This window comes from Haemaphysalis longicornis, unplaced genomic scaffold, assembly GCF_048455015.1.
Source record: "Haemaphysalis longicornis isolate Haplotype H1 unplaced genomic scaffold, Haemaphysalis longicornis Haplotype H1 scaffold_3, whole genome shotgun sequence".
NCBI classification, from domain to species: Eukaryota; Metazoa; Arthropoda; class Arachnida; order Ixodida; family Ixodidae; genus Haemaphysalis; species Haemaphysalis longicornis.
The window spans coordinates 41,852,103-41,873,632 of NW_027526335.1; the positions used below are offsets into that span (position 1 = coordinate 41,852,103).

General features: G+C 45.8%; 2 protein-coding genes across 2 annotated transcripts; one reads left to right on the forward strand and one right to left on the reverse strand.

Moving 5' to 3' along the window:
- The first annotated feature begins 1,845 nt into the window (after positions 1–1,845).
- On the forward strand, positions 1,846–3,427 carry LOC144174332 (uncharacterized). The gene is made up of 3 exons (XM_077702975.1): positions 1,846–2,207; positions 2,293–2,485; positions 2,563–3,427. Exons 1-3 carry the CDS (start codon positions 1,957–1,959, stop codon positions 3,367–3,369), a joined length of 1,251 nt encoding a protein of 416 aa, XP_077559101.1. The 5' UTR covers positions 1,846–1,956; the 3' UTR covers positions 3,370–3,427.
- Positions 3,371–21,415, reverse strand: LOC144174328 (coiled-coil domain-containing protein 22 homolog). Its single transcript, XM_077702969.1, has 14 exons — positions 21,147–21,415; positions 20,805–20,976; positions 20,578–20,710; positions 20,320–20,444; positions 19,905–19,965; positions 19,090–19,241; positions 15,288–15,482; positions 13,092–13,268; positions 10,401–10,637; positions 7,651–7,752; positions 7,474–7,581; positions 4,077–4,172; positions 3,941–4,000; positions 3,371–3,656 (listed from the first exon to the last, which is right to left on the reverse strand). Exons 1-14 carry the CDS (start codon positions 21,194–21,196, stop codon positions 3,468–3,470), a joined length of 1,857 nt encoding a protein of 618 aa, XP_077559095.1. The 5' UTR covers positions 21,197–21,415; the 3' UTR covers positions 3,371–3,467.
- Between the last annotated feature and the right edge of the window lie 115 nt (positions 21,416–21,530).

The window sequence follows — 21,530 nt, forward strand, 5'->3', positions numbered from 1 at the left end:
CAATTTAATAACAGATAAGCGAAGATCGGTTGACATATTATGCGGCAGTGAATGTAAATAGTTCCCAAAAAAGACGATCACAAAGTTATACAAAAAAGCCTACAAAATCAACGTCCTCACCGCAAATAACTATTAAATGTGGCAGGCGTAATTCAGTAAAGAATCGTACGCACGCCTGGGTCCGAAGGACTTCCATTTTTCTCCGCAGCAGACACCGATGAGTCTCAAAACTCTTTCGTTTACATGCAGCTTATATAGCTTTAACAAAGTTGAGAGAATATGAACGCTCGTTCAGTCTATATTTTCCGATTCTTTATACGGCATTGTCGAGTACTATATATGCAATTACAATTTTCCTGTCGCTTCTGCGAGCCCGCACGGATGCCGCCGGCCGCCTCCACCGGAGCGACCGGTCCGCCGATCACCATCACGGCCGGACTGGAGCAGCGGCGAGCGCGCACTTTCATACGGCCTGCGCACCCAAGAAGGAACCAATACAGCAGATTCTTTACAGTGGGGGCGCTTCGAACCAACCCTCTGCCCTTCCAACCCGCCTTTCTGTTAGTCGACGCATCGCCTCTGGCCGAGCAGCTGTGTGTTTTTGACAGTGCGCTTCGCTGCCGGCGGGCCGCTCAGCCCGACCGGAGCGTGAATAGCAGAATCACGTTAACTAAGCGATAACCCTATCTCCCTCGACGGGAAATCATTCGCGTCACTGGTCGTGCCCTGTGCGTGTGCAAACCAAGGCATCATCCGAAAGGAAAAATAAGAACTGATATTTCAGTCACGGAAAATGACGCGTTTATTGCCGGCCTCACCATTTTCATATAATACAGTCGCTGATAAGATATGAAGGCCTCGCATATTTTTCTTCATGTGCCTCGAGTTAAAATGTTTCTTTCAATTTTTTGATTAGGCGCTTCCGAGTGATAATGTTAGGCTGTTTGACCCTATTAGACCGGAAATTCAGAAGGGGGGAGGAGTCGCCTGTTTTAATGACGCACATGTAAATTTACACGGACAGGTATCGCGTGTAGCCACGGCAGGGCTAGAGCTGTGGCAAGTGCGCGCGCGCCGCCGCTCTACCTACCCCGCGCGTGCTGTAGGTCAACCGGCGAGGGTTGGTCCGCAGCGACACGAACTAGCGGCGGTCAAAGGTGGGAACTATACCCGAAGCGCAGGCCGTATGAAAGTGCGCGCCCGCCGCTCCTCCAGCCCGGCCGTGTCACCATCTCCATAGAGTTATACTGTAAGAAACTCTATGACCATCTCCCGGCTTCGAACAAATTCCGCGCGGCGTCACTAGCGTCGCTGGAAAGAGCGACCAGATGCCGCGCAGGGCGACGAACGTTTGTTCCGTCTACCGTTTCGCAATACACGTACAGTCATCGCAATTTGGAAATGCGCGGACAATGCTAACTATGGTCAGTTTATAATCTGATACAATCATATCGCACTCACGAGTACTGCGCCATCATCATTTAACTGGCGCAAGCAGAACTTTTGATATAGTTCAGGTTTCTGTGTTTGTGTTTTCATTGCTCATGGCGTTCTTGGAAATGCGTATTACCATGGCAGTGTACTTTCATCAATGCGATATGATTCTAGAGTGTGATGCATATTTACGTCTCCAATCTATTGCGTCCCTACGCAAGCAAAAAGAAATTTTCAGCTTCTCTTTTGCTTTGATCACCACTGCCACATATAGTTTAGAGGTTGAGGTAATTAATAGGCTGATGCGCTTGTGCTCTTGCTAGAAAAAAACAACCACCTGGGAATCGAAACCGAAACAAAAACTGTTTATGATTATCATCATCATCAGATGCTCGAATAGATGTCGGAGGATCTTTCCTCCATGCGGAGAACGCTGCAGCGATAGCCGTGAGCAACGTGATTTCCAACTTTTCGCCCTTTCGCGAAGCAAATCATAACGTTGCGTAGTTAAGAGCGTTTGCGATGATGCAGTTATGTTCTCGCGTTATACGGTGTGGCGTAACGAACTCGATGTGTCAGTTTCTACGGCACAAACACGTAAAAACTAGAAACCCGATCAAGAAAATCAAGCCCCTCGGAATTCAGCTGGAGCAATCAGACCCAACGACAGAGCTTCGTAGCGCTGATGCCTACAAACATGATTTTGACGAGGACGAAGAAGTAGCAGAAGATGTCTTCGAGCACCCCGAAGTTTACTACGACCTTCACATGGAGTAAGTATGAGCGTGCTCGTGCGCGCGTGCTGCCGAAAAATCGCAGTAGCGCCTAATGTTTTCGGCGTTTGTTTGCTTTTGCTAGAGAACGCCGCCAAGAGCGAAAGAAAGTGAGGAACGCCATAATACGACGCAAGTACTTCAAGGTCTCGCCCGAAACGAATCTGTTGACGTGGGCAGCGAAAGAACAGATTCATTACCTGCACAACCTCGACCCAACCGAGTGGACGCCCGAGAGGATCGCAGAGTGCTTCCCCGTGAGCGTGCAAGGAGCAAAGGTAAGAGAATGGAACTTGTTTTATTGTTGAATCTGTATGATGATTGCGCATACTTACCCACGAAAATTGTTTTTCAGAAACTTCTGAAGTCTCGGTTTACAGTGGCGTCGCCAGAGCGAATCGCCGAGCACGATAAAGGTGTAGCGCTCAAATGGAAGGCACTGAAGACGGGCAGAGGAGACGAGCAAGTTTCACCAGTCACGAAGCAGCTTTACTTGGATGGAAAGCTTTGCGAAGACCACGCCTACGGAAACAAAACCCTTCCTGTGCCGCAGCCAGGGGAACGTTCGAAAGCGCTGGAGGTTTCCAACCTTTCTCCGAAGCCTGGGGAATACAGCAAACTGATTGCAACCTACATGAACATCAAGAACCCCAAGAAACAGTCCCAAAGTGAAAAAGAGACACAAACCGGTCACGGGAAAGAGTACGACGATATGTACATGGAAGACATTGCATCTGCGACAACACTGACGAAGGCAGGCAGGCGTGGTGTTCACGTTCAAATTGATGAATACAAAGCAGCAATTCACGGTCGGTCTGACGGTGGGAGGTCTGACATGCAGATCAGAGATGCAACTGACGGCACCCCTCCTGAAGTGCCCTTACCGATGGTTGATAAACTTGAGGAAGAGGATGGTGCTTTGACATTTGACAGCTTGGAGAGTTCAACAAGGCAGTATGCTGACAACTTCAACATAGTCAATTCTGTTGAACACAGAAGAACCGATGTGACGTCTCAGCAAGGCAGTGGTGTCGTGGACGACGAAGTCATGCAGAGGCAAATCAAAATTCCTTCCCGCCTCAAAAGCAAAAATTTTGCGCTCTACCGTGTTGGGAAATGCTATTATGATAACGATGGTGAAATCTTGTACAAAGTTCCGTGACTCGCCTTAGACATGTACCTTTATTTTTCACAAGTGTATAAATTAACTACAAAAATACTATCTGCATAATGTTGTACATTTTTTCTTCTCTGCCATTGCTATTGACCTTTAAGCTGTGCTAGTAGAGTTGCATTTTCTTGCTTCATCTGTTTGTAGTCAGCAGTAATCCTCTCCAGATTAGCGGTGACTTTCTTTTGACTTTCTTGCTCTATCTGGTCTTCCAGGTCGCGCATTTCTCTTAAAATCGACCCAGTCTCTTCAACAGCTTGCAGCAGTTGGTTGGAATTCTGCAATAGAAAGAAGCGGGGAAAAGCAGCTTGAGGGTTGTGAATAATTGTCCCCAAGTTCAACCAACTTATCAGCACTGAACCAAGTGGCACAACAGTTTACAATAAATACAACACACAAGTAAATGCTCTTACCTTTTGCTAGTACAGCCAGGTCAAAATAAAGCAGCTACACAGTTTTAGACATGACTGGAAATTCTTTTCGTGCAATTGAGGAGCATGAATTTCTTTGCAAATTGAATGCCAGTACAAGAGATGGCAGTTCCAAGCTTCTGCATACATACCTCGTGTACTGAGGCGAGGTATTTGTAGGCCCTCCGCACAGCTTCATCCTTTTTAGCATCCTTGAAGAAGAAAAGAGAACGCACGGGTGAAGTTGGATCACAGCACACCACATGATGAGGTCAGGAAATGACCAACCTTAAATATAAGCTCGTCTGTGACTGTAAATGTCCTGTCAAGCTTTCCCGTCAACTGGTTAATCTCTTTCTGGAGGCTCCTCGTGTCCAGCAACACCTACGAAAAAAGAATAACATACAAAGTAACAGTCATTTAATGTTAATGGCATAAGCCATTGGAGGAAACTGACACAACTACCTGGAAATACCGTTGGGAGACCAAACTTGATACCGAACCACTGTAGCAGGCTTTAGTATAAACAAAGGCACAAAGGCGTACGGTGTATAAGTCTTGTTTTTTTCTCCGAAATTTTCGTTGGTGCGTCTTATCCACCGGTGCGACTTATGCATGGAATAAACTTGGTATGTGGCGGCCACACGTGTTCAGCGCTCGAAAAGATGCCTGTGTGCTGCATCATGTCAGTGCACGAGACGCAGCTCTGTGGTCTAAATGAATGAATTATTTGTTAGCAAGTCGGAGGAAGGCTTCGATGGTTTTGTGTAAACGTCGTCTGTAAGTACATGCCATCTGTGCGTGTATCAATAACCATTTTTGAGAAATTAGTACTGTCTAGACTTTGGACGGTAGATGCACGTGTCTAGAACTGCTTACCGGGGGATGCGTTCAGAGGCGGCGGCCACCGCAACCATGTACTTTCGCTGCACTTTCTAACAAACTGATCTTCTATGAGTTTACCTTATTAACATGTGCGTTTTGTACACCGGTGTGTCTTATACATTGGCGCGACTTGTATACGTTTTTTTGGGGAAAAACTGCCGTTAAAGACCAGAAAATACGATACTCGCAGGCATTTCAAAGGGCTAAAAATGGTCTGATGAGTAAACAGCCTGGAGAAGGGAGCGTGAGGCAGCTGTAAGTCCTGATTAGAGCAAGACTGAATGAGCAGCGTCTATAAACGGCACATGAAAATGCACAATCCCAAAGCCGCTTCAGCCACTTAGAGCTGGGTAGCGAGAATACCTACATGCTAAGTAAATAGCATTGCGTATTTTGAACAAATACGGTGTGGTGAAAAGATATGTGATTTTTTTGCTGCACAGAAGTATTGCACAAATGCTTTCACATTTTGCACTAGAACAGTGGCTCTTCAGGAGCTTTCAGCTGTATGTTGTTTATCTTATAGGTCTTGCTCACGATTATTGAAGGGGCCATGCAGACAAAACCCAAGTTTGCTTCATTCGAAAGATTGCCTTGTTAGAATCATACTGACACCACTTTTAACGCACACTTCGCTCAAATAAGTTACATAATTAGGAAAAAAAGGAATGGCCATGCAACCCACTAGCTCATTTCCCACAACAGAACCTATGATGTCATACGCATATGCCCAGCTGTGCGATTGGGTGAGGCCGGCAAAAGCAAAAGTAAATTAGGCAAGGCTATAAGCTTGCTGAACTAGCTATTTGCGCCAAAATGTAATGCATATTCATTTCACAGCAGTAAGAATGGTAGGGTAAACAATGAAAGTTACGGAAATACACGTAAGCATAGAAGTACCGATGCGCACTGCTCTTGGTACTGAGCGCACTACGCTTGTTTTAGCTGCACAGCAGTCCACCACTTTGGAGTTGTCTCACAGGACACTGGCCAATTGGCATAAACGGCGTTGTCTCACGTGACCCTGTTTGTCGGGGATACTTCGCGAAACGTTACTTTCTGCAGTAACAAAAACAAGCCGCGAAAATGCCCGTGTGTACGAGATTTCGGAGCATGTTAAAGATCCCCAGGTGGTCAAAATTAATCCGCAGCCACGGCATGCCTAATCGCTTGCGTTGCGTCGGCGCGTTAAACCCTACAGTCAAGAAAAGCAAGCCAGGTGCAAATACGGTCAAAAACAAAGCAACGGCAGACAACGGTACATGGATGAGTATGATACAGTCGAATCCCGCTACAACGAAATTGACGGGACGTGCGAAAAATTTCGTTGAAGCGAAAATTCGTTGAGGCGAAATCTGCCGCAACACACCACGGAAAGGCCAGCAAAATAGCCCCGTATGCTTCCGCATCATTGGCAGCATAATACAATGTTTAGAAAAAGGAGTGACGCGCAATAACGTCATGTTTATTCGGATAACAAACATACCAATGGTTATCTGTTTTTTCTCTGCACGCGAAGAACGCGTTGCGGAGTGGGGTGAAGAAATGCAGGCGCAAAACGTATTGCTGTACAACAAGGCGTGTCCACCAAGCTGATTACTTGCAGATAGCTGCTAGGCCGTTGGAAGCCCCCCTCTCACTTGTAGCAGGAGCAGTGCCGTTATCTTATCATCTGACACGGCGCGGCGGCTACTGACCTTGGCAGGTTAGACGCGCGCGCTTGCATTTAACACAACTGCGCGCTCATGACTAAGATAGGATGACTTGGCTTCAAGACCAAACACGCAAACATGATTTTTGCTCTTGGCTATGAAGAATGGTAGACGGAAAACGGCAAGGACAGCTGCTCACGAGCCACAACGCATACATGACGGCGCCGCGCCAGCAGCGGAGCACATTTGTGCGATTTCAACTGGATACGGATTGGCTGTAGCAGGCTGTAGCTCCGGCTTGGTGAACCGGGCCTGCGCCTCATGTAAAGACGGCCAGCCACATCGTTATCACCATCAAACAATGGCGTCCGCCCATGTTTTTTTTTTTTTTTTTTTGTGGCGGTGTGGCCGCACCGCGCATGTTTTCGGTGAAACTAAACGTCCTGAATGTATAAAAAGTTACATAAAGCTGGCGCTGTGCTTATTTTATTGTAAAATAATTGTTCAAACCCAGCCCAAATCATTGAAAATTTCGTTGAAGCGAAAGCAAGCCTGACAAACGGTTCGTTGTGGCGAGGACTTTGTTGCATGGACTTATATGGCTGGATGACGGGGAATTGGAAATATTTCGTTGAAGCGGCGTTCGTTCTAGCGGGGTTCGACTGTAGCACCATCTGGGAGGACTGACGGCAAGCAAGGCTGCAGAGCCGAATGACAAAGTGGAAATTCGCTTGAACACGACTTCAAGGCAGACGTCACAAAAACACACGATTTAGCCTAACACACAAAAACACACAGTTTTAGCCTAAATTGATTAATTTCTCGGTGAATGCGGCATCATTCACTGCCGGGTAAGCGCTGAGGGCACTATAAAACACGAAATCTTTCGAATAAAACGAACGTATTTTGTGTGCATGGCCGCTTAAAGTGACTTACTAGCAGCTTGCTACACTAGATCAGCTTGTAACCAGGCTGCAACAGCTCACGTCTCCAGTGAAAAACAAAACCATTCCTGTACATGCCATGACTTGAAGTGATTTAAGTTTTATATACTACCATAATGGAATGCCTTGTCTCTTACATGCAGTGTGTAGGAAGTGGAACTCCAGAACAACGTTGCCGCGCAAGGCTGCTCAATCAGCTCTTACCTTTGCAATCTCTTCTTTCTGTTTCTTGATGTTGCCCACAATTTCGGTGATGCGCTTGGTGTACGACGAGCGGTTCACGTCCTTGGGAAGCTTCTCGTACTCACTGACCTGGGGAACAAAGCAATCTCGTCAACCTGAATCCGGTCGGGCAGTGATCTGAGGAATCCCAGCACGTACCAGCTGCTTGTACAACTCTTCCTTGCTCCGTGCCTGCTCCTTAATCTCTCTCATCTTGTCCTTGGTGACTTTAATCTCTTCCAGCTTCTGCTGAGTTTCGTTCTGGAAAGGGAGAAATACTCAGGCTGAACCCCTGTACACTTCAGCTGTTACAGGATTAGAAGATCCAGCAAGGTGGCTTGGAATGGAATTCGAAGCAGAAAAATGCAGGCTTTTGCAGTTTTACTTCTGCCTAGTCCGCTATCCTTTGCAGCTACCAAAGCAACGGCATTTCAGTAACTTCTTATGCATCCTAGCCTACAGTAAGAGACATTTGAATGAAAACGGTTTGGTTGGTTTTCCTATGTTAGCAACACTGCATACAAGAGACCTTGGTTACAAGAGACATGATTCCTCGGTCCCTTGAGTGTCTCTTGTAACGAAGTTTCACTGTACTGGTTTTCCCTTGAATCGCCTGTAAGGAAAATATCAGCGGCAAAGGAAAGAAACAAGTCACCAGTGGTGACAGAACTGAGGCCGTCGACACACGCACTGGCGCCTCTTGAGGAAGAACAAACGACTGGCATGAAGCTGGAAGAAAGGCGGTGAATTGAATTGAAGACTAGTGTGACAATGTCGTGCAAAACACTGGGCATTAGGCGGTACAGGAATAAGGTATAGGCATGCTTGTGACGTGGCTGGCAACAATGCAAGCAGATTCGGAGATATTGTTTGTGTTGGAAGTTCCCACTGTGGAATGCCCTGTGAGGCTGTCCTCACAGTTGATTGATGGCCACACTGCGGCTATTACGAACAGTGTATCATATGTTTCTGCAGGGTACTCTAGCATTGACTTTGTTTCTTTAGTGTACCACGCTGACAGCATCACGCTGTTTGTGGGCACTTATCAAATAAATAAAGAGTAGTTAACACCAAGGCATGCTGACAACCTAATAGCCTGTCTACACGATGCCTCTGCCATGCAACTAGTTACCTGTTAGTACTATCAACGGCAAGTCAAATAAGAAAAGCAAAAATGCCCGTGTGTACGAGATTTCGGAGCACGTAAAAGATCCCCAGGTGGTCAAAATTAATACGGAGCCCTCCAATACGGCGCGCCTCCTTGCCTGCGTTGCGTCGGCCCGTTAAACCCTACAATCAACCAATCAGATCAAGTCAAATAAGAAGAACAACCTTTTGGGTTGGTTCATTTTTTACATGGCGGCCTCCAACTTTGTGAATGATCTGCAGCCCCATCCCTCCCCAAGTCAAAGTGCCATAATATAGAACGTATTACAGTGAAAGGAACATGACCTGCAAATCTGACCAGCCGGCATTAGAGAAACTGACTCTTCCAAACTCTTGTGACAGCCAGTTTCCAACAAAGCAGCAGTGCTGCTTACGTCAACCTTGAAGGAGTTTTTTTTTTTGCCAAATGCACGCTGTTTCGCTCCTCTTTGTATTTTATGATTTACAATGTACATGCTGCAAACTGCTGTTTCCTCGTAAACCAAACACTTTTTAAGAGCGAAAGCTTTCTTGGAGGGACCGATGGTATCCTGTCAAAAAACTAATGCATTTTATCCACAGAGCGGTTGGTCGACCGAAAAGCTCTGATAAGATATCTGTACACACAGCGCGTGCGTGAAACCGGGCTTTCATTGTGTCAAAACGGTTACCTGAACATCGCGAAAAAGAAACGGTTCTAGATAAGACAATACACGCATCGATCATGAAGAAGGGGTACAAAAGTACACCTTTATCTCATAAACCACATATCGGTACACATTTACATCGTTCGTGGATGCGTTTACTTAGTGCGTGAAAAATGTTGGCATGGGTTGCTTTTTTTGTTTGCGATTTGGGCCTTTGGAGGTTTGACGATCGATTAGACGCACCTTTAGCGAAGGTTTTGACGCAGTTTTGATGTTGAAAAGCTTTTGCACTTCTCTCAACTTTTTTTTTAGGAAGGGATGGTAAAGTGTTTTCTAACTGATGAAAATTGCCTGCTTACACAGACGGCTTAACTAACTAACCGCTGTTTTGTGTACTAACCCTTCATACGAACCAGGGATTTTTACACCTCCGACAAATGGAACAGCTAGGCTGGTTTTGAGCATTCAACGGGTTGGCTCGGTGCTGCGAACACCCAGAATTGTTTTATAACAAGAAGGTTTAACAATTTTTCCTCTTAACTCAAGGGCCATAAACTACACTACCATAAAAAAAAAAAAAAAAAAAAGCAGCCGCAAAAGCGTAGACAAAGCATCCTCTTTGTTCACAGTCAAAGATTAACTCTTTTTTTTTAACTCTCAATGACTGGCAATGACACAAGTTCCCTTGTCAGCATATACATAATAAGGTATAGCGATTCAGTGCCTTTAATCTCAAAACATAGTTTCAGGTGATCAGCATTTTGCTGAAATGGCACCTGCAGAAGCACAGAACACCTGAAGTGTGTTCTCATTTAAATCCCTGGAATTTCCTCAGTCCCTTCTGGCTTCATTTACCGACATTTCGTAGTACTGAAAAGTCCGCTGCACAAAAGAAGGTTCCAGGAGCTGCCTACACTGTCTAGCAGCCCGCAGTGGTGACTAAAGAGATTGAGACAGGTATATACAGGACACAGAGCGACAACCTCTTGACTCATTTGCCATTGCAGATGACTAGGTAATTAAAACTCTGAAAATGACTCCCAACACACGTAACGAATATTACCGCGCCCCTTCCAACCGGACCCGAAAAGAGAAAAAAAATGCAACCGTACTCACAAGGCGTTTAGAGCACTGCTCCTTGAGTTGGCGGTACTCTTCGATTAACGGAGCCCTGTGCTTTTCCCACTGTGTGGACAAGCTGACCAGCTTCTGGGCAGCGGCGTCGATCTTCCCTTGCAGCTTGGCAATGTTCTCGTCCGCATCTGGAAGCAGGGCCAGGGCCTTGTGCTCGAGCTCGTTCTGGCTCTCAAGCTCCAGCCTTTGCAACTTCTTCTTTTCCGTGTCACCGGCAATCTACAAACGTTTGGGAGGAGGACAAAGGATAAGAAGAGGCGTTTGCTAGGTTCTTGGGATAGGGCATATCCTACACACAGCTTATTGGTCACCTGTCAGGCTACTAAATGATGACAGCATCGAAATTCTGCACGCACGCACGCACACACACAGAGAGAGAGAGAGAGAGAGAGAGAGAGAGAGAGAGAGAGAGAGAAAATACAAAATTATAGCCGTTCCACTCAACGTGAAAGCTGTCGGCAGTGCAGAGAAGTGTTTCGCCACACCCCATGCAATTCAAATTTCCCACCTTCGCAGTGCTCGCGCCCTTCTGCCTGAAACTGTGCCAGCGGGAGTTCTGTTCTTTTGTAGCGTAAGCTACACTGGCTGAGGTTGAGCAGTTTCGGGTGGACCTTGAAGGGCCGTGCTGCGCAAGCACGAGGAGCATTGGATTGGATTGGATTAAATTGGATTGTATTGGACTGAATTGGAAATCCAATCCACTCGGAGTACAGGTGTGTAGAGAATTGGATCTGCACACTCGCCGGTCAGCGCACTCTAGAGGAGGGACGTCATAGCCGTGGCAGACGCACTGGCGCCGGCACGTGCCCAGCTGTGCGCCTGCATTGCGCAGTAGCCAAGTCTAACGGTGCGCCGGAGCCGCTTTATAGCCGTTTCGCATGGCTCCTGGAGAGCCGTGCTGCGTATGCGCAAGGAGCAGTGACTGGACTGGACTGGATTGGATTGGAAATCGTTTTAGCAGCAGTAAGCATGATAATCAGCTAATCCAAGACAACCAGGCAATGTAAAATTAACCAGCTGAACCTAAGCTCACGCTACGTATATCCTGGCATAGGCGAGCTAAGCCACTGCTAATTTTTGTGCTTGCTTTTCCTCCCGTACGTGCCGGCGTTGCACTGCCACATTTTTTTAGCTTACTATCGTAAAAACCAACCCAACAAGCGTTCCTCACTAAATGAACGCGGGCGCTGCCGGTTAATTATATATATTTTGAGTCAAATGTACCAGCAGTTTTTCTTGCGTTAAACAACGGGCAGATGTGAGACAAGCGCCAGCGGTTCATGAGTTTTGAACACTTATGACTATATAAACCGCAGGGCTTTTGAAGCCTCTGGGTTACGCTGCGACGACAGCCGCTACGACAGAACGCCGTGTGGCTCTACTTGGGTCCAGCGAGCAAGCTATGAAGACAAGGCGAGCCCTTAAAGTTCTCTGCACTTAAAAGAAAGGCAGACATACTAAGGCATCATTCAGACAGCCGTTTCTCACCCCGTCACGTACGTCACGTCACCATCTTCCGTCATGGGCGACGGCTTCTCGGGCGATTTCTTTCTTGCCGAAGACAGTGCCACAGCGATAGGAAGCCGAGCTCTACATTTCCGTGCTGTCAATGCAATTAGACCATGCTTCACGGTAAACCAGCCAATCAGAAAACTTAAATTTTTACGGCTAGGTTTTGCGGAAAGTGAGCACACGATTTGCAAAGTAAAAATCTAAGCCATTATTTATTTTTGCATCACAGCAATCTAGTTGCCTTGTATCGTATATATCACGGCATTTTCTTTACTTTTCTGATTAAGCACGCTCAATTGTAGGCTAAACTGATCACTAGGCAACGACCTGCACTCTGAGGGAGAGCTACAGTACCACGTCCAGTACAAACACTACTCTGTTACATCTCTGTCGCGTTTTTTCCATGTGACGGTGCCATGACCGAGAAGGTGACGGCTGTGTGAATGAGGCCTAAGTTGTACAAGCCAACAAATCAGTTAAGTGGCATTACACGCACATGCACAAAAGACAGTGATTAAAAATATTAAATTATTTTAGTAAACAAAGACTGAAATTCAAAGGTTCAGTAAGCCCTAAATTTAATAAAGGGGTTTTAAACTCAACAAGACATGGTCTGCTTGGAAGGCTACAACTTAATTTAGACTGCTTGGGTTCGTTTCATCGTGTGCCAAAAATCTTTCAACATGGACGACCTTGTTGTCTAACTTCATCCAACATGCAAATGCTGCAGCCAGGAACACAACCAGTGAGATCTTGAGCTCAGCAGAACAAAAGGTTGAAAAACGGAAGCGCTCACAGCAGTTGTACAGTCTGGGCCATGTACAGCCACGAGCAAAAGTTTACAGACCAGGAAAATGGCAATTTTAGGTTATTTCTCTTCCAGTAGCAGCCCGACTAACTGCCACGTGCATGCAAGATGTCGTACAGTTACTGAAGTAATGAAAGGTACCGCGCATTGGACCCCGGGCTGCTGTGCGGCAGAGAAATAACCCAAATTTGCTGCTTTCGTGGTCCGTAATCTTTTGCTCTTGGGTGTACCTGGGGTACATGGTACTATTACCTTCTCGAACGGGGAGCCTAGATCATTATCGATAGAGTCTAACTGAGGGAGCAGAATGTGATAAACCCTAACACGTACTCCGCAAAAGAAACCCCACCCACCTGCTGCAAGGCGGCAGACAGCTCTTTCTCCTGGACCTCGAGCTGGCTGATGGTTTCGGAGATGCTTTCTAGCTGGTTCTGCATTTGCTTCACTTTGGCCTCCGCTTCTTCCTCCGAGCTCTGCTTGGGCAGCTGGAGCGATGCGTCGGACCCGGAAGCTTGCTTGGGCTCCTCCTCCTGCAGAGTGCCACACCGTCTCTCCATTGAGGACGATACGTGCACTTGGGTTGTCCTCACGGCACTGCTACTGACCTCGTTTCTATCTGCTTTTCAAAAGGCGGCAATGTACATCTGAACATGATCACGCTGTGGGCAGTTTGGACTAAAAGAGCAGCAAGCTCGCACATATAACTCCGAGCTGGCCTTGGAATTGTTGCATCTTGACAAAAAGTGCACACGAACAAAGGAAGAAAACACGGACAAGCACTTCTAACAACCGAAATTTCAGACTCTTTTTATACTCCCACAGCGCTGCTCACAACAATGCAAAGAACAATTCCAAGGCGCACACATCGAAACAATGTTCACTCTCGGACCACTCTGAGCCTCAGAGTATGCCTCAGACCATTCTAAGCTGGTGAAGAATGGGATGGCATCCGCGTGCCTACAGTCAGCTTTGGGTTCTCACTCGGTCAACGAGGCATTTGGACAATAGATGTGCCATTAGTGGGGTGCTGGGTATCCGCAAAATGTTTTGCAGGCATTGTGTGATTGGCTATTGAGGAAGTTTAAACAAGAAGAAAAACAACTTACAACAGAGGAAAGCGGGCCCACCGAAGCAAAGTCAAAGGTTGGGGTAGTTCTACATGTGCATAGACTATCCCATAAACTTAAAAGAAGGTAGCAGGAGATTACAATGTAAGAGTGGTCTTTTCAGGAAAAAAACAAAATAGGAAGTGTTTGTCGCAAGGTAAAAAAAAATATATGAGGGCAAGAACGAAGTGAAGGATGAATTTACTGCACGTCATGACAATCAGTCGGTTGATTGCATAAAAAAATGTGGTGTATGGGGTGCCGATGATGTGCGGTCACGTGTACATCAGGCAAACGGGCAGGTGTTTTAATACAAGATTAAGAGAACACTAGTCCAGGCTAAAAGGAAGCCCGTGCACACATTGGGCATCACACTGCAAAGAGCGTGGAACCACACCCTTCTTTGATAACCCTTACATCCTGTTCAAGCATCCTAACAAAACATTTTCCATCACAATGAAGACTGTGTAAGCCACCCATCCTTAGCATTGTTAGATAAGGAGATATCGATTGATTGTAGTGTTTAACGTGGCAACGCAACACAGGCGATGAGGTGCGCCGTAGTGGAGGGCTTTGGATTAATTTTGACTGCCTGAAGATCTTTAACGAGCGCCGAAATCTCGAACACACCGGCGTTTTTGCTTTTCGCCTCCATCAGAAAAGCGGCCGCTGCGGCCGGGAATCGAACCTGCGTCCTCGTGCTCCGCAGATAAGGAGATATCACTGCTGTCCTCGTGCGCATGAAATTACTGAGAGTGAACACGTTCTGATGCGTGCACCATCGAATTGTTTCTTGCATCGTTTTGCGCAGAGCTGTCGGGTATCAAAAGAGTCTGTTTTTTCTAAATTAAAATTTCAGTTGTTAGGAGCGCCTGTCTGTGTTTGTGTGCGCTACTTGTCAAGGTGCTCATACATTGTTGTGTGTGTTTGCTTCTTCTTCTGCGCTGTTTTTACTCACAGACATGAGAAACTCGCCCTTGTCTAGTTTGAGTAGCAGTTATATGGTTGGCAACTGTTTTCAGGCTTGTTACAACACCAGAATGTCATGGTAATCAGCCGAAAGAAAGAAAAAAAAAATAACAATAACCTTGCTTCACTCCTATATGACTCCCAGAGGAACCTTAATTAATTAAACATTTAAACAAATAAATTAATAAGTAAACAAATATTTTTCACAAGCTGCAAGAAAAATTTGTGCAACGTTTTCCAATCCCCCCCCCCCCCCCCAAAAAACCTTGTGTGCAACAAGAAAACTTATAAACAGAATAAGATCAAGCACTCAGTGTTCAAGCATTGCAGATGCAGCTACCTTTAGCTTACACAACCAGGAGCCCTTTCTCCACACTTTAAAAAGGCATGCCAGGAATAAAGAAATGTAATTTCCAAACGAGTTTGACCCAGTAAGTTGGGCAACAAACTAGGAACCTCAAATCTCCGGCGCACCTTGGTGAACTGCAGCTTCTCCGCCCTAGTGAACTTGGATTCCTTGGTGCTTGTGGGCTGCTGGCTGCTTGTGGAGGTCAGCGATGCCAGCAGCTTGGCCACGTCCACTTTGGATTGGTCCGACGAGAGGAGCGACTGCTGGAATGCATCGGCAACACGCTTCTGTATTCTCTCTTTCTTCCTCTGCCTGTGTTCCTGCACAAGGGAAAAGCAAGGAGAAAGAATGGACAGACATCATAAAGGTCTCAGATAAGCATTTGTGGTTGCTATGCACAAATTGCAGGAATGTCAGAAGACAAAGTGGCTTTAGGCAAACTGCAGCACCGTATGTTTTCAATTATAAGGCGGTCACGATTATAAGGCGAGGGTGCAGTTCAGATAGTCAAAATAATTGCCATATATATATATATTGAGCTTCGAATATAAGGCGGGGTATGATTTTGAGACTATGGATTTTGGGAAAGCAAGCTCACCTTATATTTTAATAAATAAGTTACTGTCCCGTTTCCCTCCTGCTTTGTGTGTCCTTTGTTCCTCCAGTAGTTATTATTGCCTTGAATGACCAGCTCACCCAGGAAACCATACATATGCAGTACTGTGTATTGCAAACAAGACATCTGCGACCTCCACCCACAAAAGGTTGGAAAAACACGACAAAAGTTAGGCCGATGTTGCTCAGCCACCTTGATGGCTGTTAACTTGAGCTGACAGGCTGAGATAGGCGGATGATATGTTACGCAAAATGTCATACCATGTGTGCTCACTGACCTGTGAACAGTCAAAATGTGCAAAGAGAACCACAGTGCTTCCACGCGCATGTACCAAAGGGTACCACTCATGTGTCGGTACAAATATTCATGAGCGAGCTCAGATGAAGATTATGGCATTGACGTTGACACTACTTGAACTTTGTGTCTAGCACTGGGAGAATGTGCAATGCAGGGGAGCAATTTTCAAAACCTTAGTGCGCGCTGCAAAACAGGCACGCAACCACTGCCTCGATGCATGCCCCTTCTCCAGTTACCTCTTATTTGTGACACCCTCAAATATTTTTTGTAGTGGTTGACCAGCCTGCCTGCTTACACCCATACAGAGTAGTGATTTGTTCCCTACTCCTCTACAGCTCCCCAGCTTTTCTCCCTAAGGAATGGGCATCATATTTTTTAACAATATTTTCGCATTTATTAACAGGAGGTCCCCCCCGACAGTTTTACTTTGGGACCTCCTCTATACTAATAACTACGTGCGATGTGTATGTACCGATGTGCGATGTGTATATGTCTCTGTGCTGCCCAGGCTCTCGCTTTTTGCTGGACACAGGGTTCGTACGGACTTCCAAAGCAAAAATTCAAGGGTTTTCCAGGACTTTCAAGGACCAGAAAGCAATTTTCAAGGTCCTAATCTAATGTTTTATCTGGGATTATTTATAACTTTTTCAACACAATACAAAATTTTATTGCCCAATGCCTAAGCATATTAGTGCAAATTTAGATAGGTGCTAACGGGTTCGTGAATGCTCCCTCAGCTTTATTTTTTATTTCATAGTCAGTATTTAGAGGTTTACCTTTTTTCTTAGTGTTTTGCTGAGGCTGTTTGATTTCAAAACTTAGTTCATGTTGCTTGCATCTCCTGCTTTGTCAGCAAGAGTATTAGCTGAAATTAAATGAGCATGTGTTGCTGCAAGGCAGGATGAACTATGTACACGTCCACCATTTGCACGTAAAAGCAAATGCAGATGGAGCGTATAAGGCACAGCAAACATGCAATGAGCGGCCCTCCACAGACTAGATGGAACATGCAAGATAAAGAACAGAAGCCGGCTTTCATTGGAATGTATGTGACATGGATTCTATTGAGGAGTGCTGCTCCCAATGTTGCCTCGTAATAATGAGAATCCACCAAAGTCGTAATTTCATGCAATACACTGAAACTTGATTGTTACAATGTTTCTTCACATTTTTAACACCTAAAATCCACGACAAACACTTCGAATTTCACGACAAACACTTCGAATTTTTGTGAAAAGACAGGGCCATTGATTCTCTCCGGGATAATCAAGGGTTTTCAAGGACCATTTAAAAATTCCAGGACTTTCCAGGCCTTGAAATTAACACTTCTAAATTCAAGGGTTTTCAAGGTTTTCAAGGACCTGTGCGAACCATGTGGACAGCTGTCAGTGAGTTGGTCAGCAGTATTGCTGAGGCAATTCCAGGTTGCATGTGTTCACATGCTGTAAAAATCAAGTCGCACAAACAACCCACAGACAAGCACCACGCCTATATCATAGTGTGATACAAGAAGATGCCACCAGCACAGGTGACATTTGTGCAAACAAAAGGTGTACATGACAAGCAGTACTTGCATTTCAAATGTGTTTATGTTCCCAGTACAAGCATCTTCTTTTTATATTTTTCAAATATTTTGGTACAAAATTGCCCCCCCCCCAAAAAAAAAACAGTTTAGCCCACACCTGCATGCAGTCATACATACAGCTGCACGCATACCCATTTGTGCACAAAAGTAGGCAAGTACAGTAATCCTTCGTCAACTCGAACTCCGATATCTCGAAATATCGGTTAATTAAGTTGAAACTTTTTTTTTTGTCGTGCATTTACCTCCCATAGGTGATATGTATTTGCCCCCCCCCCCCCTTCTTTATCTAGAAGTGTTTCCCCGAAATGTTGACAGAGAGGACACAAGGCAAAGTCCGCTGCAGGCAGCTCAAACTCTTGGCTCTCACTATGCTTCGAATGCAGTCGTGAATGGCAAATTTACGCAGCGTACCGGGAGCGGGAGTGTGTACCGCAATGCTGTCTGATGCCTACATCATTGAGATAGCTGTGGATGACGCAGTTGACCATGCTGATGACGAGGAGCCTTGAGAAGTGCCCACAATGGCAGAAACAAGAAATATGCTGCACCTGCTTCACAACAAGGTACAATGTAGCGGTGGTGATCTAAGGTTGATGCAATGTATTGAGCACCTCGAGAAACCTTTCTGGGACGACATGAAAACGCTAAAAATGTGAGCATCACGCAGTTCTTTCCTCCACAATAATAAAAATTTGCTTTTCCTGTGAATTACTTTGCCTTTATTACGAAAGCTCCCCTGTGCAGTGGAGCGTTTGTTCCCAGCACTAGCTCTTATATCCGTGACCAAGCCACAAATTTTTGGCCTTTCGCTTTTAACTCGAAACTCCACGTATCTCGAAATTTTCAGCGGATTTTACGACTTTGAGTTAACGAGGGATTACTGTATACAACTCTGTTTGTGAATCACAACCACCAAGTTGCCACACGATATACAGTCAAACGAAATTGGACCTTTTGGATGAATTGTGTAATACTTTAGCACTCCACTTTTTGTAACCGCATTTTTTATGCCAACAAAAAGGTCTTTCAGGTGAATGCAGACCAACTGAATCGTATTCTGAACTGTGCCCGCATTCAATGATTTATAAAGGTTTCCATAAAACCCAAGCGACCATTAAAGATGCAGAATTGTTGACAATGAGAGCAAGTACAATTACCTTCGATAATGGCAAGTGTGCCACTCATTTGACAACTGTGCTTGCCATTACCAGTACTCAGTACAACCTGACAGAGAAGCCAACTTTCTTTTTAGCAACTGCAGGGAGTTATTGTTCTTCAAATGGAAATAAACATAACTGATTTCAGGCCAATTCAGTGGGGCAATTTAACCATTACGCACACTAAGGAATTGGTATTTAAAAGAAATGTTCTTAAATAAAAATCAGGAGGATTGGAATGGATCTGCAGCTAAAGGGTCAATGTTACCAACCTGCTGTGAGCCTTTCGAGAGTAAGCCAGCTTGGTGAAGTTCTGCTTCTTGTTCTTGTGAGGCAGCAGCTGCGGCAGCGTTGATCTCAAATATCGAAGCAGCGAGCACTCTTGTGTCAATAGCCTGCTTCCATATTGGCTCGCTCAGGCCATCTGGGTAAAATAATGCATTCAAAAAGACAGACCATTCACTTCGCACCAAAAACCATTTCACAATGCCAGCTCAAATCAAACAAAATAAAAGATTGCCACCTAAAATTTTTGCTACATCTCAACAAACAGAATAAGAACTAACTTAAGCGCTGCTGAGCACGAGGACGTGGTTTCGATTCCCGGCCGTGGCGGCCGCTTCTCTGATGGAGACGAAAAGCAAAAACGCCTGTGTATAAAGATTTCGGCACACGTTAAAGATCCCCGGGTGTTCAAAATTATTCTGGAGCCCTCCACTACGGTGCGCCTTATCGCCTGCGTTACGTCAGCGCGAAAACGCTACAATCAATCAATCAGCTAACTTAAGCAAGAAAATGCTTTCCATTTATGTCCTTTCAAGCAGGTAGAAGTGACAGCGACACAAATTTCCACACCTTAGTCTACTACCTACCAAGAAATATTTTTTGAACAAATGAATACCTCCTCCTATTTCAGTGCCAAGTTTTGCCTCAACATAGACTACCAGGGTTGCATAGCGCAGTTCACTTTCCCCACGCATGCTGTGTTGTGGTGCTGCCTGTGCAAGGGGTGCACGTGAAGTATCCAAGACTGGTGGCCCAATGTGCCAGTACCGTGATGCTTTGAGCATGCTGAACTCGAACTCACCAGTTCGAGTTCCAGGAAGAGAAAGTGCGCACGTTCTGAGTGGTGTGGAATGGGAATGGTCCTGAAATTAGAAATAAAGAAAAGTTCCTTTGCATCCCTTGGCTTGGAACACCCACGCAATGCTGACAGCATTCCACAAGGTGTCAATAGAAAAGAAATGATGTCCTCCGGCATTTTGCTTCAAGTAGAAGCCCAGGAGCAGCGAGGAGTTCGTTCCTTATCCCTTCATTCACCCAGAATGAAAACCCGCATGCAGACGTACACGTACATGTCATGTTCTGTGCTCCAGTAATGCTCCCAGCAAATACCTTTGCTGATTACTCTAGTGTGTGCCAGAATTGCAGTGGCCTTAGGCAGGGTATGGGTCGTAAATTTGGCCGAATAAAAAAAGAGTTCGTTCAAATGCAAAATTTACCTCTTTCCACCAGTGACCGCCTCTCCACCGAATGCCGTTCTTCTTGCAGTAGCTGGGAAGCCAAGGTGCTCTCAGCTGCCTGGCAATTTCCTCGGATATTGACCTCGAAATCAACGCCGCTGTTCCTGCGGCGCGCAGAGATCCAAGGAAAAAAAAACTAATTAATGACAAAAAGACGGGGTAACATGAAACTGACAGCGTAAACTGCTAGAGCGAAGTGACAAGCGGCAATTCCGCTCGACGCCGGAACAAGTTTACCTAGTTGTTGGTCCACCACTTTCTCGCTTTCCTTCGGCAATTTCTCGAATAGGAACATGAATATCCTCCTCATCTCTGCCTCGTTGGAGTATAGGAACGTCTGATAGCCGAGGTCGCCTTTAAATCCCAGCTCCTGCGAAAGCGCCGCACACGCACGAGTGGAATTCACTTTCGGTCACGCTCTGTCTCTCTCACAAAGGCAGCGCTAGTTGTGGACAAATGCTCACGATGCAAGCGTTGGCCAGGGTCATGCCCAAGTTGTATCGTTCAACCATGTTTGTCGATACGTGCAGCGGTAGTTCCCGATCGGGCGATATCAGACGAAGGCACCGCACGACGCCTTCGACTGTGATCTCCGTCGTAAACTGCTTCAGGGAGACCACATCTTCATCGAAGTCGCTGAAATAAAAGAAACAGCGAGTGAGAAGGCGCGATTTAGCTCTGGTTGCCGATGGAAACTACAAGAAAAGCGTTGCAAGGGCAGCGATTTCATGATCTAGCTTGGTTCCTAGACAGTAGAGAGACGAAACATCCACGCTCGAATCGCGGTGCCTGAAGTTGCTACTCACCAGCCGATCTGGCGCAATGCGTGTATTATTATTTGGTCCACTTCCTCCATTGTGCTTGTTTAACACGCACAAGAGCTACATAGGATGCAAAGCAATGTTGTACCACGTTATGAAGCGGCACTGCGCGAAGCTTGCGGCTTAGCGCAGTATCGCCAGTATCGCACGTACAGACAGACTCCACGGAGCCCACGGAGCCACGGAGCCGACGGAGCTACCAGCCGCCGCTTCTACCGCGCTGCAAACGCCCACCACACCGTTGCAAAGCAAGAAAGATAGTTTATGACGAAAAAAAAAACAAATCATAAGACTATGCAGAGTTATCGCTTTACACAAGCGTTTATTTTCTTTATTATCCCCGCTTTGGTTCTTGAGAAAAACGTTATC

Bases quoted from the DNA above. Each gene is read 5' to 3' on its own strand.
- LOC144174332 (XM_077702975.1), top strand. From the start codon at position 1,957: ATGATGCAGTTATGTTCTCGCGTTATACGGTGTGGCGTAACGAACTCG. The intron at 2,208-2,292 runs GTAAGTATGAGC...TGCTTTTGCTAG, and splicing joins TACTACGACCTTCACATGGA to AGAACGCCGCCAAGAGCGAA. The intron at 2,486-2,562 runs GTAAGAGAATGG...ATTGTTTTTCAG, and splicing joins TGAGCGTGCAAGGAGCAAAG to AAACTTCTGAAGTCTCGGTT.
- LOC144174328 (XM_077702969.1), bottom strand. From the start codon at position 21,196: ATGGAGGAAGTGGACCAAATAATAATACACGCATTGCGCCAGATCGGC. The intron at 10,638-13,091 runs GTGGGTGGGGTT...AAACGTTTGTAG, and splicing joins TGTCTGCCGCCTTGCAGCAG to ATTGCCGGTGACACGGAAAA. The intron at 7,753-10,400 runs GTGAGTACGGTT...CTCCCTTTCCAG, and splicing joins AGCAGTGCTCTAAACGCCTT to AACGAAACTCAGCAGAAGCT.